This window comes from Podarcis raffonei, chromosome 16 (genome assembly GCF_027172205.1).
Source record: "Podarcis raffonei isolate rPodRaf1 chromosome 16, rPodRaf1.pri, whole genome shotgun sequence".
NCBI lineage: Eukaryota > Metazoa > Chordata > Lepidosauria > Squamata > Lacertidae > Podarcis > Podarcis raffonei.
Window position 1 is genome coordinate 15,433,609 of NC_070617.1, and position 15,688 is coordinate 15,449,296.

The 15,688-nt window shown below is 50.4% G+C and overlaps 1 protein-coding gene across 4 annotated transcripts in view; it reads right to left on the reverse strand.

The window, feature by feature from the left end:
- Positions 1-115: 115 nt before the first annotated feature.
- Positions 116-15,688, reverse strand: part of CDC42BPG (CDC42 binding protein kinase gamma) — a 55,613-nt gene continuing 40,040 nt past the window's right edge. For 2 of the 4 annotated variants that reach the window (XM_053368909.1, XM_053368907.1), the window contains exons 23-37: positions 15,449-15,523; positions 14,776-14,881; positions 14,365-14,498; positions 13,727-13,866; positions 12,527-12,608; positions 9,507-9,723; positions 9,229-9,291; positions 7,347-7,934; positions 5,897-5,994; positions 4,917-5,001; positions 4,089-4,209; positions 2,861-2,978; positions 1,769-1,901; positions 1,529-1,614; positions 116-1,039 (exon numbers count right to left, since the gene is read on the reverse strand). In XM_053368909.1, the coding sequence (XP_053224884.1) occupies positions 980-1,039; positions 1,529-1,614; positions 1,769-1,901; positions 2,861-2,978; positions 4,089-4,209; positions 4,917-5,001; positions 5,897-5,994; positions 7,347-7,934; positions 9,229-9,291; positions 9,507-9,723; positions 12,527-12,608; positions 13,727-13,866; positions 14,365-14,498; positions 14,776-14,881; positions 15,449-15,523 (2,106 nt within the window). In that variant the 3' untranslated portion in view covers positions 116-979. The remainder of the gene's footprint in view (positions 1,040-1,528; positions 1,615-1,768; positions 1,902-2,860; positions 2,979-4,088; positions 4,210-4,916; positions 5,002-5,896; positions 5,995-7,346; positions 7,935-9,228; positions 9,292-9,506; positions 9,724-12,526; positions 12,609-13,726; positions 13,867-14,364; positions 14,499-14,775; positions 14,882-15,448; positions 15,524-15,688) is intronic. The other 2 variants (XM_053368908.1, XM_053368906.1) reach the window with 1 other exon arrangement.

The window sequence follows — 15,688 nt, forward strand, 5'->3', positions numbered from 1 at the left end:
GCTGAGCTGGTCGTGGTGGAGCTGGCCTTGCTACCAACGAGCTGCAAGCAAGGAACATACCTTGGTTCCAGCTTATGGTTGGGAGTGAAACAAACCACCAGCTGAGGTTTGCATGTTGTGCTAAGCCAAACCATGGCTTTAATTTGATTAGCGCACCACAGCAGCTCCAGCAAAGGTGAAAAAGGCACTCCAATCTGTGCTTGTTCATACACACTTCATGCCAACCAGACTGATGGAGGAGCAACGTGGCATCAAACCTTTTATCCCCTCTCCCCCTTTATCCAGTGACTCCCCACCCCTGAGAAAACCTGCCAGCGGCACTGTCTTTTTAACTCTTTAATGCATTTTCTTTCTGGCTGAGATTTTGCCATTCCCTGAGCGGGTCCCTCTGCTCCCTGCGAGGGTGCACATCCTGCAGGTTGGCCCTCAAAGGGCACCCGTTTGTCTTGCCAACACCACCACCCCGCTGCTGCTGGCACGACGGTCTCAGGCTTTACTTAGAATATGGCTGAAAGTAGCATAGCTTTTGTAAAAAGTAAACGTTAGGGACTCTTTTAAAAATGTTTCCATCAAGGCTGGAGGGAGGCGGTTCTGGTCCCATTGCTGCTTTTGCAGTGTGGGTGGAGAGGGGTTCAGGTGCATGTGGAGAAGAGAGAGCTGGTGGGGCAGTTGGGGGCAGAGGTGCTGAGGCAGCTGGGCGTGGCCTGCTGCGTTCCCTGAGATGTGGGGTGGGAGAAGTTCTTGCTGCATCCTCATGGAGGTTGGCCGACCCCCATTCCAGCCCCGGTCCACCTTCAAAGGCTGAAGTGCTGCGATCCAGGCCGCTTCACAAGGGCTGGCAGTCTCCCACTGCCTCTGGGCATCTGCCAGGCGGTGCTTTGCCCTTCGAGTCCAGACAGGGAGGCACATTTTTGTGGCCAGAGTCAAAGGAGCCAGAGCCGTCCAAGGCAGGTCTGCAGCCGGGCAGTGATGCTTCCCATCATGTGGAACTGGTGCTTCCTGGGCACGGAGGGAGGCTCTGCGTTTTATCCAAGATCTGCTAGAAGAGGAGAAGGCACGTGGGTGGGGTGTGGGTGTGAAACAGCGGAGTGTGAAAGCCCTGCGTTTATAGGGTGGGCATCCTATTAGCAAGGGCCCGTGTGGGTAGGGAGGGCCTTCACCCACTGCTGTCTGAACATTCGATTCCTGCACTGCAGCGGGGTGAACTAAATGAGCCTTTGTGTCCTTTCCAACTATAATAAAATATAATAATAATAATAATAATAATAATAATAATAATAATAATATATTATTTATACCCCGCCCATCTGGCTGAGTTTCCCCAACCGCTCTGGGCGGCTCCCAATCAAGTGTTAAAAACAGCACAGCATTAAATATTAAAAACTTCCCTAAACAGGGCTCTAGGGTTCTTGGGAGAAAAGAGGCAAGGATTGCTGCAGAATAGGGATTGGAGAGGGGAATGCAAAAGGGCAGAACAGGAATCCAGGCCCCAGTTTCCTCCTGCCCCTTTTGCACAGGGATGCCTTACCTCTGCCAGCGTGGCACTGCCCACGCCAAAGCTCGGAGCAGCAGCAGAGGAGTCATCAGACATGGAGCTGCCAGACTTGTGCTTTACTGCGGGGACAAGAGGGTGGGCAGCTCAGCTGAGGAATCGGCAGCTGCACCCCCCCAAAACCCACTTGCTTGGGTGCCACTGGGCCACAGCAGAGCCCAGCCCCTGTGGCCCTAGATGACGTCCCCGCCTCCCCTTTGCCATGACCCCTCTTACAGGAGGAGGAGAAGGAAGGACCAGCGGCTCCCAGGGTCCTGCCAGTGCCGCCCGCAGCCGAGGGGCGCCGGGTCTCGGAGAGGCTGCTGCAGCGCATCCGGACTTGAGCCTCTCGCCTCTTCTCTTCCTGGGCCTGGAAACAAAGGCCGTGAAAGGATCATACTTGAGGGAGAAGGGAGGGTGTGTGGGGAGAATAAGCACAAACAGGTCGGAGGACCAAAGGATGCTGGGACCTGGCGTTTTCAACAGAGAAGGACAGATTTCAGCACTGAGGAATGGTAAAGGTAAAGGGACCCTTGACCATTAGGTCCAGTCGTGACCAACTCGGGTTGCGGCGCTCATCTTGCTTTATTGGCCAAGGGAGCCAGCCTACAGCTTCCAGGCCAGCATGACTAAGCTGCTTCTGGCAAACCAGAGCAGCACACGGAAACGCTGTTTACCTTCCTGCAGGATCGGTACCTATTTATCTACTTGTACTTTGATGTGCTTTCGGTCGCGGGGATTCGAACCACCGACCTTCTGATCAGCAAGTCCTAGGCTCTGTGGTTTAACCCACAGCGCCACCCGCAGTTTATAAAATTACACCTGGCATGGAGAAAGCAGATAGAGGAGAAGTATTTCTCCCTCACAATGCTAAAACTCATGGGCATCTCATGAAACTGAATGTTGGAAGAATCGGGGAAAGAGAAAAGAAAGGACTTCTTCATGAAACAGAGTTAAACTGGAATTTGCTCCCGTCGGAGGCAGGGAGGGCCACCAACTTGGATGGCTTTAAAAGAGGATGGGACAAATTCTTGGAGGGCTATTGACAGCCACTAGCCACAAAGGCGCTGCTGCTCTGCTGCCACAGTTGGAGGCAGCGATGCTTCTCAATAGAAGCCACAGGAGGGAAAAGTTGCTGTTGTGTTTGAATCCTGTTTGCGAGTTTCCCACTGGTCGGCCACAATGAGAACTGGATGTTGGTTTTAGATGAGCCATTGGCCTGATCCAGCAGGCCCTCCTTATGCCCTTAAAATCAGAGGCTGCCCTTTTCTCCTCGGACAACCCTTGCAGCAAAGAGGCGTCTTCTGAGTCCACCGCCACACAACTCACCACATGCAGGTCCTGCAGCTGGTGGTGCTTCTCGCCCGGCCCGACGTGGACCAGGTGGTTGAAGTTGCTGGGGCTGGAGATGAGCTTGGAGCGGAGGGTTGGGTCGCGCATCATCTCCCTGCAAGAGACGAGAACGCTAGCGGGGGGGGTGTGTAGGGCTGGAAAAGGGCAACCCAAATCATCCAGGGGCAGAAGCAGCTCTACTTGGGGAAAGGGTACAGTTCAATCTCCTGCAGCACCTTCAGGCAGGGCTGGGAAAGACTCCTGCCTTAAATCCTGGAAAACTGCTGCCAGTCAGTGTCAACAGTACTAGGCTAGATGCACAAATGGCCTGACATGGCATAAGGCGGCTTCCTAACCCAGTTCTTCTTCATGCGCTGTATAGTTAAACTATGGAACTCACTCCCACAGGAGGCAGCAATGTCCACCAACTTGGATTGGCCAGATTCATAAAGGCTATATAAAAAAATTAAATGGTTGTTTTAACTTTTCAAATGTCTTAAATTATGATTGCTCATTTTTCTTACTGATAATTCATTGCCTTATCTCTTTTGTAAATGGCTTTGATGTTGTTGGGTTTTTTTACAATCAAGTGGTGCATAATATACTAGCCACCATGGCTATCCTCTGCCTTCACAGTTGGAGGCAGTAACATTTCTGAATTCCAATTGGTGGAAACCACAGGAAAGGAGAGTTGCTCTTGGGTTCGGATCCTGCTTGTGGGTTTCCCACTGGGGCATCTTGGTTGGGACAGGATGCTGGACTAGACGGGCTCTTCTGATCTCTTACGCTCATTCCACAACATGGCAATGTTTTTGAAAGAAGCACTTGTGAAAACCCACATGCCAAAAACACTGCGATAATTAAGCTTAAAGCAGCTTTCCGAGACAGTAAGACAAGCATTTTAAAGCCTGGCATAAAACAAAACCCTTTTAACAGATGAGAAAGAGCCCAAGAGCGTGGACTGTTGGATTTTTTGTTGGGAGTCTTCCACTTTGTTCTCATGTACAGGCCCCACATCCCCGCTTGCCAAGGTCCCTGAACCAACTCCACCAACGTTTTGCTCCTTGCTTATTTCACACGCACGCTTCCTTCCAAGCATCTCCGCCCTGGAGGAAAGAAGCCCTTGCAGCCAGCTTTTGAAAACGTCTGCATGTCCTCTTAGCCCCAAACGCAATAGCAGCAGTGACAGAGGCCCCACCGACAAGAGGGCCACCACATGCCTCACCTCCTCTGGTGTTGCCGCTCTTCCTCAGAGATCCGGAAGGAGAAGCGGCGCTTGTGCCTGGTCCTCACAAGGTGCCGCCGGCTGTTGTCCGTCGGCTGGGGGATTTCAAACTCGTCCTGATCTGGAGGCGGCAGGGAGGAGAAATCAGTGGCTTCAAAGTTACAAGGAAGGAGATTCCGACGAAACATCAGGATGAACTTTCTGAGAGTAAGAGCTGTTCGACAGGGGAACGGTCTCCCTCAGGAGGCGGTGGACTCTTTCCTTTGAGGTTTTCAAGCAGAGGTTGGATGGCCGTCTGTCTGGGATGCTTTAGTTGAGATTCCTGCCTTGCAGGGGGTTGACTAGATGACTCTTGGTGTCCCTTCCAATTCTACACTTCTATGGTTCTATGATGCTTGGGGTGGTGGTGGTGTCATAATGATGTACATTTTATGCTATGAGGCTCACTTTGGTCAGAACTGAGCACACACTTCCAGAGTTAACGCTAAATGTTAACTTCTGGTAAATGTGCCACCATAGCTGCTAGAGGGCCGTGAAAATTTGTGTCCTGGGCTTTTTAGACTCGTCTACCCATGTACTATCTGCAACCAAAGGGGCACATTGGTTGCCAGATGTGAGATATATTGGTATTATTTTCAGTTCTCCCACCCCACTAAAGGGGATGCCCTGGAAAGTGTGAGGTGATAATTGCTTTCGGTCAATGTCATATAACTTCCCCGCTAACACATCAGGACTGAAAAGTTGCCTGGAAGCAACATGAGCCCTGGGCCACCTTGGTGTGTGTGTGTGTCCCTCACCTATTCCCTTGCTCCCCCTCCCCCCACTTACCAGCTGCCTTGTTTCTGAGGTAAGTCAGGTGGACTTTCTCGCTGCCAAAAGTGCAAAGGGAGCCCTCAGGATTTAGTGCTCGTACCTGGGAACCAGAGAAAGGGACACTTTTCTGAAATATGAAATTTCCAGAGAAAAGGTTTTGTTCCAGATGGGGTACTTGCCAACCTTCCCTGGGGCAGAACCCCCTTCCCTGCAGCATGAGAAGGCAATTCTGCAAAGCTTAGGATGATGCTGGTAGCCTCCCCCCCACCGCCAAGATGAAGGCCTCGATCCATCCCAGCACACCCACCCACCAGAGGACCCTGGAGCTCATTAGTTATTCCTGACCCAAACAATCCTGTTTTTAGCCTGCAGATGCAAAATAGGTAAGAGGACGGCTGCAACCCTGGGAGTAAGGCCCATGGAACTCAGTGCATCTTACTTTGGAGTAGACATGCATTGGGTCACACTGTTAAGTCGTTTGACTGGCCAGGTCAATTGAGCCAAAGACCATCAATCAATTAAAAACACTTGCAAACAAAACATTCGTTTATCGTCGCCATCGTCATCATCACCCGTCTTGCACCCCAAGGACCCAGGGCAGGTTACAATAATTAAAACCCAATATTAAAAACAGTTCAAAACAATGTAAAATCACAGATATGAGTCCTAAAAATATGCATCTCAAGTGTCAAAAGCCAGAGGAAAGGTGTGTCTTCAGCATTCACCGAAAGCTGTATAATAAAGGTACGGAGGGAGGGAGTGCGGAGGGAGTCCCCCAGTTTAGGGGCTGCCACAGAGAAGGCCCTGTCCCAGGTTGCTGCCACCCCAAACCTCTGAGGGTGAAGGACCCCCTCCACCAATCTCAGCCCCTGAGATTGGCTGTAAGGATGTGATAAACAGTTAAATGAAGTCAAGCGATTTGGGGAGTGGGGAGGGTAAACCCTATGGGTGAGGGATTAAGACCAAAAAACCACCCAGAAGAAACCCCCACAAACCTTTTTCAGAGACACCGTCTGAATCCACTCAGCTTTCCTAACATCAAACACATCGACTGCGTTCTCACTGAATACTGACAGGTACGGAGCGTTGTAACCTGGGAGGGGGCAACAAGGACATGAAGACCAGATTGTTGGGCTGGGGTGCACATCTCCCCCCATTCATCCAGTGCTGCAGTCAGCACTACAAATATCTGGGCGCTTGGGGTAGGGCAGACATGTATGGACCCACAACCCTCTGGCTGCATCATTCAGCCTGGCATATAAAAGTACCTGCCTCTGGATTTGGGTTCAAGTCTTGCCTGGGTTGATGCACTCTTTATTTAATTTTAAAAACATTAACATTTCCATTGATTTCCTCCCCCCAAGAAAACACATGCTGCACGCCACAGCTAGAGATTAAAACCCCCAGAACCCAACACCACTGCTACACTCTTTATTAGTGGGTGGGACATTGACTGAGTGATGGAGCACCCACTTTACCTGCCAGAGACCCCCAGTGGCATCGCCACTTCCAAGGATCAGGTCAGTGGCAGGGGATGGGAAACGCTGGCTAGTTGAGTGGACTGTACTGGGATAGATGGACCAATGGCCTGGCTTCTCCACACTTATCAGCCCTTCGCTCTCTCCAGGGACATGCTTTAAAGCTCCATACCCAAGCACCCTTCTTTTTCTTTCCTTGCAAAAACCTGCTCTTTAAAGCTCAATCAGAACAACTGCAGTCTGCAGGAAACCCAAAGTGACGTTTGCTCTGACTGAGTGGCTTTTCGTGGTGAAAGCTCCAAGAATGCTCAGACCCAGAGCTTTTTTTGCTAAAGTTTTTATTATGTTAGTTTACATAATAACCTCCCCTCCCCAACTTCCCACCCCCTTTTCCATGGTGTTTCTGTTTCCCTCTGCTGCACCCCGTCTTCTCTTAAACCTTTACAAAGCTTTTGTAATCTTCAATCCCTTCTGTTGTTCATAGTTCAAATCCTGCTCACGTGTTTATAGGCACGGGGCTTTTAAGAGCAGACCAGTGCCTGGAAAGAGTGGGGCAGAAAGCTAAGGGTGGGTAAGCCCTGATATTCTGTCTCTCTGCCAACCACCAGGCCTTCTCCCTCCACTGCCGCCTGGGGGCAGCCATTCCTTAGGCTGCCTCAGTGGGAGAGATGAGGAAGCAGCAGACTCAATCCATCTGCTTTGCCAAATGCCCAGCTCCATCAGACACCTCTGACCGGAGCTGTGCCAGCTGGTCATTAGAAGAACAACTTCTTTTATTGGTGCCTGGGTTTGGTTTCCCTTCCTCTTCCCTCCCGGTCCCTTTTCCTTGTGTGTCATGTGCTTTTAGAACAAAAGCCTCTTGGCAGGGACTATCTTTTTGGCTGCAGAGCAAGGAACATGAGTATAAACCATGAGTATATTTAAATAATCTAGACCCCCCCAACCCCAACAAAAAGGGCACACTTACAGCAATTGAGGGGAGGCGCGGGCCACATCAGCTCCTGGGGGCGGCTCCTGCGCCCCTGCCCATCCACGTAGAGGCCAAAGCCACTGAAGCAGAGGATCAGCTCGCTCAGGCTGACCTCCACGGCCTTCAGCGCTTCCATGTGGGTCACGGCGGCTGCCCGGCGGTCCTCGGGGTGGGGCAGGCTCACGGGGGGTCCCTCGTTGAGCAGAGGGTAGAGGGAGAAGCTGGAGGGGCATCCAATGCACAGCCGGTCGCCCAGGATGTCCAAGCACTGAACGTAGCCGGGTGCCTGGATCTCCTTGATGCGCCGGTGGGGGGGCCGCGTGGCCGTCAGCTGGAAGCAGAGGACCTGCCGCTTGCAGGCCACGCAGAGGACGGGGGTGGTCCCGCGGCAGACGAGCCCCACAGCCACCGCCTGGCAGCCCTTGGCCTCCACCACTTTGGTCCCCATGGCCTCCGGGGTCTCCAGCTCCGCCCAGGAGAAGATGCGGAGGCTGTGGTTCTTGCCGCAGAGGACGGAGAGCAGCTGGGCCTTGGGAGAGACCAGGAGCAGCTGCACCCGGCGGCAGTCCCCCACCTGAAGCACATCTGGAGTGGGGGGGAATTTGGGGCAGGGAAAGAAGAGGCACAACTCCGTTACCAGCTAAGGACGGGAACTGTGAATTTGCAGAGGGAGGGGAGGAAATGGCAGGTGACCGGGGGGGGGGGGGTGGACACAGACCAGAAGTGAACAGTAATTCCTCCTCCCCTAAATATGTTTACATCTTACATGGGGGTTTGAATTCAAGGGTTTTGCACAGATGCAAAAACACATTAAAAGGGAAGCTTTTAATGTTTGGTGCATTACAGTATTTTGATGTTTTGTTGGAAGCCGCCCAGAATGGCTGGGGAAGAAATAATAAATTATTATTATTATTATTATTATTATTATTATTATTATTATTATACTCAAGTCTTTGGAACAGTACCACCACATGAGAATCCCAGGGCTCCCAGAAATGGCTCCCAGAGTGGGCCTTGTTTCCTAAGCAAGGCAGAGAACTTAAATCCTATTTTTGCGCCAGGTTTCCTCAGTGCAAAAAGCTTTTGAGCTCTCTGCCTTGCTTAGGAAACAAGGCCGTCTCTGTGCACTGGCTTGGGAGGTCCTTGGGTGCTCTTGCAAGATCTTGTGGGGCTGTCCAAGTTCCTGGCATCCCAGACCTGGAGAGATTCTTGCTCCCCATTAAATTTGCTTGTGTTTAAGTCGTGCGATTTCAACCAGCCTGCCTTTGACTGCATGTGGTTGAAATTGCGCAAGTTAAATGCACATAAGACGCGACCATACTGTATTGGGTTTTTAAAAAAAATTAAGGTGGGGAAAGCCGATAAGATATATAGATCGGTAAAAGGAGAATAGAAAACTGAAACTGTGACTGAGTAAAGTATAGAGGTGGAGTGATGACACAAGGTTTGTATCAGAGAGAAATCAGATCAGGAGCCATCAGCAAGCAAAAAATTAACTGGATGAGGGAAGGAGCAGTTTGGTGCAGTTGTAGACTAGGCAAGAGGGATATCGATCTTAATAGGTTAAACAGTCCCCCCCAAAGGATCCTGGGAATTGTGGTTTGTTTCAGAGTGCTGAGAGACCCCTATTCCCCTCACAGTGCTACAGTTTCCAGAGGAGTTTAAAACCTTTAGAGCAGGCTTCCCCAACCTCGGCCCTCCAGATGTTTTTGGCCTACAACTCCCATGATCCCTAGCTAGCAGGACCAGTGGTCAGGGATGATGGGAATTGTAGTCTTGAAACATCTGGAGGGCCGAGGTTGAGGAAGCCTGCTTTAGAGTCCCCAGGCACCCAAAACATTACAGCACTATGTAATTCGAAAGATAAACAATACTAAACCATTTGTCCGGAGGTGAATCAAAAACAGGCCGTCTTCTGTACCCAAAGCAATCCGCTCTCTGTCTGCAAAAGGGAACAGATGACATTAGAAACACACTTCCTTCTCTCGGTTAGGGACTCAACAATTCTGCCCTCAGGCAGATCAGGCACCTCATCGATAGGAGAGCTGAGCGCCCTGCCCAAGCCTTGCTCAGCCCCAATGGCTGAAGCTTAGGGTGCTTTGCCTCCAGCACCCTCTCCCTCCCTCCGAAATCAGGCCTGCCCTCTTCCCTGCGTACCTATGATGGCTGCCGACAGGGCATGGGGGATGAAGGGCAGGGTGTTGTCGTAGGCCTCCTTGAGGATGTAGACGGTGCGGTCGTGGTGATGGTTCTCCCGCAGGATGCGGTGCAGCTCCGCCAGAACCTCCACCCACTTCCTCATCTCCCCTTCGCTGTCAGCCAGGAACAGCATCGAGCTGGTTGTGTGCGGGGAGCTCAGCTGAGAGGCCGTCACCTGAGGATGGAGGCACAGGTAAGTTGTTCTGGTCCCTGAGGGGCAATCCGAGCCCAGAGGAAACTCCAGGTCATCCAAAGGTTGCCAGGAAGAGGAGAAGGAGAAGCAAAGGGGAGCTGGCCTCAGGGGTACCCAGATGGAGGAATCCTTGCCTTGACTACATGGCTTTCAGGGTCCCCAGCTCCCTGCTAGGACCCAGATCTCTTCCTCCCCTGCTCTGCATCATGTTGCTAGTTGTATTGAGATTTTTACTTATTCTCTCTAGCTAAATATTGTAATTGAAATATACTCAGAGTCGCAAAGTGATTTCATGCTCTTTATTCAGCTCATAGTGGTGAGGAGGAATGAATCAATGTCCCCTCAAAGTATCTGCTTTATATACATTATTTACACAATGGGCTGCACATGATTGGCTAATTCCGGAATTCTACTGTAAGCCAATCAGGTTGTGGATTCACTTCTATCTGGAGCATGATTGGGTAGTTCCTGCCAACCAATCATACTGCTGCATTGTTCTAGGACCAATCAGACTGCTGCATTCTGAATCCTATTGTTCTAGGACCAATCAGACTGCTGCCTTTTGGATCCTATTGTTCTAGGACCAATCAGACTGCTGCAGTTTGGATCCTATTCAACTCAGTACATAACAGTAATATAAGATAATTAGAAGCTACTTGAAAGTATCAAATAGGCCTAGGATTAGAATAAGAATGTTGTATAGCAATATGGATTTAAGTCAATAAGAAAAGAGATGAAGATAGTAAATTGAAGGAGTAAATAGTAGTAGAAAGATGATTTTGGAGAACAGCTACGAGGTGATACAATGGAATTCAGTTAGGGGGGATTCGAGGAAGTCAGTTAATAATGGAATTTAAAATGAACTTCAGAAGGAATATGTGTTTTTATTTTTGTTTTCTGTTTTTTTCTTTTAGTATTGTAATGTCGTTTCTTTTGTATGTTTTATATGTTATATCTGTTAAAATCAATAAAAAAAATTGATAAAAAATAAAAAAGAGATTTTTACTTATTCTGTTTTATAGCGCTGTGGGTTTTTTTGTTGGGGGGGTCAGTCTGGATGATGGCCTGTGTCCCTTTCGATTCTTGTGGTCCCCAGGGAGGGTTAGTAGGAAATTGAGGCGGTTGCTGAACAAGTCAGGCATCAGCAAGAAAGGAGATTCCGGCTAAACATCTGGGAAAAACTTTCTGACAGCAAGAGCTGTTCGACAGTGGAAGGTTTCCTTCACAAGGTTGTGGACTCTGCTTCCTTGGAGGTTTTTAAGCAGAGGTTGGGAGGTCACCTGTTGTGGATGCTTTAGCTGAGATTCCTGCATTGCCGGGGGTTGGACTAGATGACTCTCAGGGGTCCCTTCCAACTCTACAATTCTGTGATTCTTGATAAGACAGTGGCCTTAGCTGGCCACTTAAGTGTCCTCATCAGCATCCCAAAAGAATGAGCAGGTTGCAAGAGATGCAGCCAAGTGATGGTGCCCTCCAAGCCTGTGCCTGGGTCTCCTCCACCCACCCAACCCATCTAGTGCTAGGGAGGAGAGCAACAGCCAGTGCAGTGAATGTGAGCTGAGCTGGAAAAGCAGGCTGGAAACTGGAGACACAAAGACCTGCTTGCTCTGTGCTGGATCCAAAGCTGCGACTGAAGGAGAAGCAAGATCTGTTGGGGTGTTGACGCTGTGAGCCCCTCCGTCCTATGCTCAGGTTGTAAAAAGGTAAAGGTACCCCTGCCCGTACAGGCCAGTCTTGCCAGACTCTAGGGTTGTGCGCTCATCTCACTCTATAGGCCGGGAGCCAGCGCTGTCCGCAGACACTTCCGGGTCACGTGGCCAGCGTGACAAGCTGCATCTGGCGAGCCAGCGCAGCACACGGAACGCCGTTTACCTTCCCACTGGTAAGCGGTCTGTATTTATCAACTTGCACCCGGAGGTGCTTTCGAACTGCTAGGTTGGCAGGCGCTGGGACCGAACGACGGGAGCGCACCCCGCCACGGGGATTCGAACCGCCGACCATGCGATCGGCAAGTCCTAGGCACTGAGGTTTTACCCACAGTACCACCCGCGTCCCAGATGCTCAGGTTGTAGAGATGTGTAAATAAAACCATATATCCTAAAGACACCACAATCTCCGCTGACCCTCATTTCAAGGAAACCGAGCCCTGGAACCGCGAAAGTCTCTCACCACTCAGATTGTGGTCGTGCATAATATCACCCACCCTCTTTGTGGTCAGGTAAACTGGGGAGATCATTTCACCAAATTTATTCAGAGGGCAGAAAAATTCTCTTGGGGTTTCTTAGGGGTGGGCTCCCTGTGTGTTGTAGCACAACCTCTTTTTCCCCCCTAAGATTTTGTTTGTTTCTTGCTGCTGCTGCTGCTGCGAGGGTCAGGAGTAGCCATCGTATGGCAGTCTGGCCTCCATTCTGTATCCTCCCCAAGGCCCCGGATCTCATGTTATTCTAAAGGGAATCTCACCAGCCTGCTGCCTTCCAGATAATTTGGACTACAACTCTGATTGTCCCTAATGAGCACAACTCACTGTGGTGTCTGGGGCTGATGGGAGTTGTAGTACAGCACATCTGGAGGGCGCCAGGTTAGTAAAGGTTGTATGAAAGGTGGCTGGGGTGAGGAGATTGGCAGAGAGGAATGGAAACTGCCACAAAAAAACTTTTGTTGGAGAATATTCAGAAGAGAATGGCCTTTTTTCTCTAGAGTAAAAGAGACACCTCAGAAATTTTCTCTGAAAAAATGTCTTCTGAGAAATGGGGGCTCCTCTCTCCATTCCTCTCTCCTTCCTTACCCGGAATATGCAGGGCACGTCTTTGCTGCTGGCATGGATGACGTCTGCTGCCAGGACTGGAGCCACAGAGAACTGTTCATCCCTGTTGCCAAAAGAAAAACAGGAGCCTTAGAGACATCCCTCTCTCCCCTGAGTGGAGGCTGAGGAGGAGCCTTGTGTTATCTGCAGGACCACAACCACAGCAAGCTACCTCAGGGCAGCCATGGGGAACCCAGGGCCCTCCAGATGTTCTTGGACTACAATTCCCATCAGCCAAAACCAACATGGCCAACAGTCAGGTAAGATGGGAGTGCAACAACCTCTGGAGGGCCACGGCTCTCCCATCCTAGTGGATGAGATAATTTTGGCAATGGAGGTGGAATCCCTGTTGCTCCCTCTTTCATTTTGGGCTATTTCCCTCACCCAGGTGACAAGGGAGAATTAAGGACTACCTAGGGCTGCCTCTGAAAATGGCAATTCCTGGGTTGAATTCTCCTAAAATTTGCACGGTGTGCTGGCACCAGCTAAGGTGTGTCTCCCCACCACACCCCCAATATCAGCTGGCATCCTTGGTTACGACATTTGGCATGTCTAATTCCCTTTGGGGGTTAGAGGAATGCCTGCATTTATTTTTTATTTCATTAAATGTATATACACTTTCTAAGAAAAGTAGTTTACAACACAGACAGAGCAATAATATTCTCGGTAAGAAAAGTTAACAGCAATAATTTCAGACTTTCAAAAAGTTAAATCTCGCATCAGCTTTCTAAACATATTGTCTAAACAGGACTGTTTTTAGCAGGCACTGGAAAAAAGCACAGCGAGGACACCTCCCTAACGTCAATCAGCAGGGAGTTCCAAAGTGCAGGTGCTGCCACACCAAAAGATCAAATTCTTACAAATGGGGAAGGGGTATTATTATGTGGCACCTGTAGCAGTCGCAGTTCTGCCAATCGAAGCAGAGGGCATTTGGGAGGAAAGCATGGAATTCTCGGCAGCACAACCCCGGCTGCGTATCCCACTGAAAACCAGTGGAATCAAAACAAAGGAAAAGAAACAGAAGGGGGTAATGGAACCGTTTGTTCTTTACTTGGGCACCCCTAGAGATAATGGGTGGTTTCCTTCTTCATTTAGGGTTCCTGGATAATACTAAGGCTCTGTCAGACCTCCACCCCACGGCCGCCCACAGCACCACTTCCTGCGCAAGTTGCACCTGCTTACCTCATGTCTGTAACGTGCATGATGCTCACGTCGCATTGTGCTGCCTTCCCCTCTGGCACATCAAACAGGAAGATCTTGAAATCGCTGATGATGGCAAAAGCCCTCTGCCAGCCTTTCTTTACCCCGGAAGGCTTGGGCACCTTTTGGGGAGCGAAGGTGGTACAATCAGAGAACATTATTTCAGCTGCAAGGAGTCCGCCCCATTCCCCTTCCCATACCAAGGGTGGCAAATCATTTTTGACCACCATTGGCCAAATCACTAGGGGCCGCATGCCAGAAGGATGTGCGGCAAAAGCCTGGTCCGGTCACCCCACAATCTCGCAGGACCCACCCCCAGGCACCCAGCCCCCCCCTCTTCCTAGCAAATCAGTTGAGGAAGGTTATTCCCCCTTCCCACTCATCCAATGTTCAATTTGATGGTCAGAAGGGGAGCAATTTTCATCCTCAAGGAGGCTGGGCTCCTGCAGTGTCTCCACTTCCATTTTCTCCCCCTTTTTGACATTGCAGTCAACGTTGATGGGCTCTTGGTGTGTATTTGGCAGAATGTGCCCAATCAGATCCCTGAACTGGCCACAGCCACCCTGTCCACATGGACTGCTCCATACTCTCTCAGAATCGGGGGAGACTCAACTTCTTACCGACAGGAACCCCTCAAATGCCGTCCCTGTTCCACTTGTTGGGTTGACCCCCAAGGTTTTCTGGAGCTGTTCAGGGGGTAGGGGGCAGATGGAGGCCCCTCCAGCACAGGATACGTGGCAGACAAAGTTACAGGCTGGGAAAATGGAGGAAGAAGTGTAAGTAGGCAGCCAACAGGCCCCACTGAGCCACTGCAATGATGTATGAATTTTATGAATTAAAGAAAAAATGAATCAACAGACCCACCAGACCCACCCCCAACCTTGTACCCTCTCCTATTCTACAGCACACAGGCTGGCCCACAGCTCCTCAGGCAGGGAAGGGGTGTTTCACATCCCTACTTAGAGACCGAACCTGGGGACCTCCCCTGACCTGGACCCCCTTCTCACTACACCTGACAAGATGCCACTCACCTTCGCAAGTCAAGCCCTGCCGGACCAGCCCCACCAGCAGGGATGTGCAACGCATACACTTGGTGGGTGTGGAGAAGCTGTGGGTTTTGAAGCTGTGCGATTTGGGCTGGGGAAATGGAGCAGAGAAGGAGGCGCAGGAAGGATTAGACATATTATTTAGCTCCAAGCAACTTTCAATGTTTTTAAAAGCACATAGACACACATACACACAATCATAAAAGTTAAGACATCCCCTCCTTAAAAGTGCAGAGACCAGAGTAAACAGGTTTCTTTTGGGTTTTTATCCCAAAGATAGATAAGCCTACAGTGGACCCTTGGCTTATGTTACCCTTGGGTAACGTAAACTTCGGGTTGTGAAAGTGGCAAACCTAGAAGTATTTTTCTGGGTCTTTACGTGCCGCGCGCATGCACAGAAGCGGCCCTCCAGTTGCGAATTCCTTGGGATGCAACCAGACCTCCAGAGCGGATCCCATTTGCAACCAGAGGTACCACTGTATGAAAGCTATTCAACTTAACAAAGTGCCCTTGCCTCCCCACTAAGCACCCTTCTGCTACACCACCCAGAGCTCAGTTTGGAAAGGCCTGGGGAGGAAAAAGGGCAGCCCCCTCAGAAGCCAGGTTCAGTCCAGAAACAAGGGAGGGAAATATATTTAGGCCAAGAGCTTGTCACTACCTTCAAGGATCCAGAACTGTTACTGCTCTCTGAAGAACCCGCAATGGACTGAGTGGAAGACGTTGAATGTGGCACCTTTGGGGAGAGGGGAGAAGAGGAAACAGCAGTGGGAGAGATCATCATGCCTCTGTCTTTGAAGGTCTCCTGGCTCATCCAAACCTCCCAACACCCATCTCCTCGCCATTGTCAGCACAATGCGTAACACTCAAACCTGTGCACAGCCAACTGGAAGATTCAGGA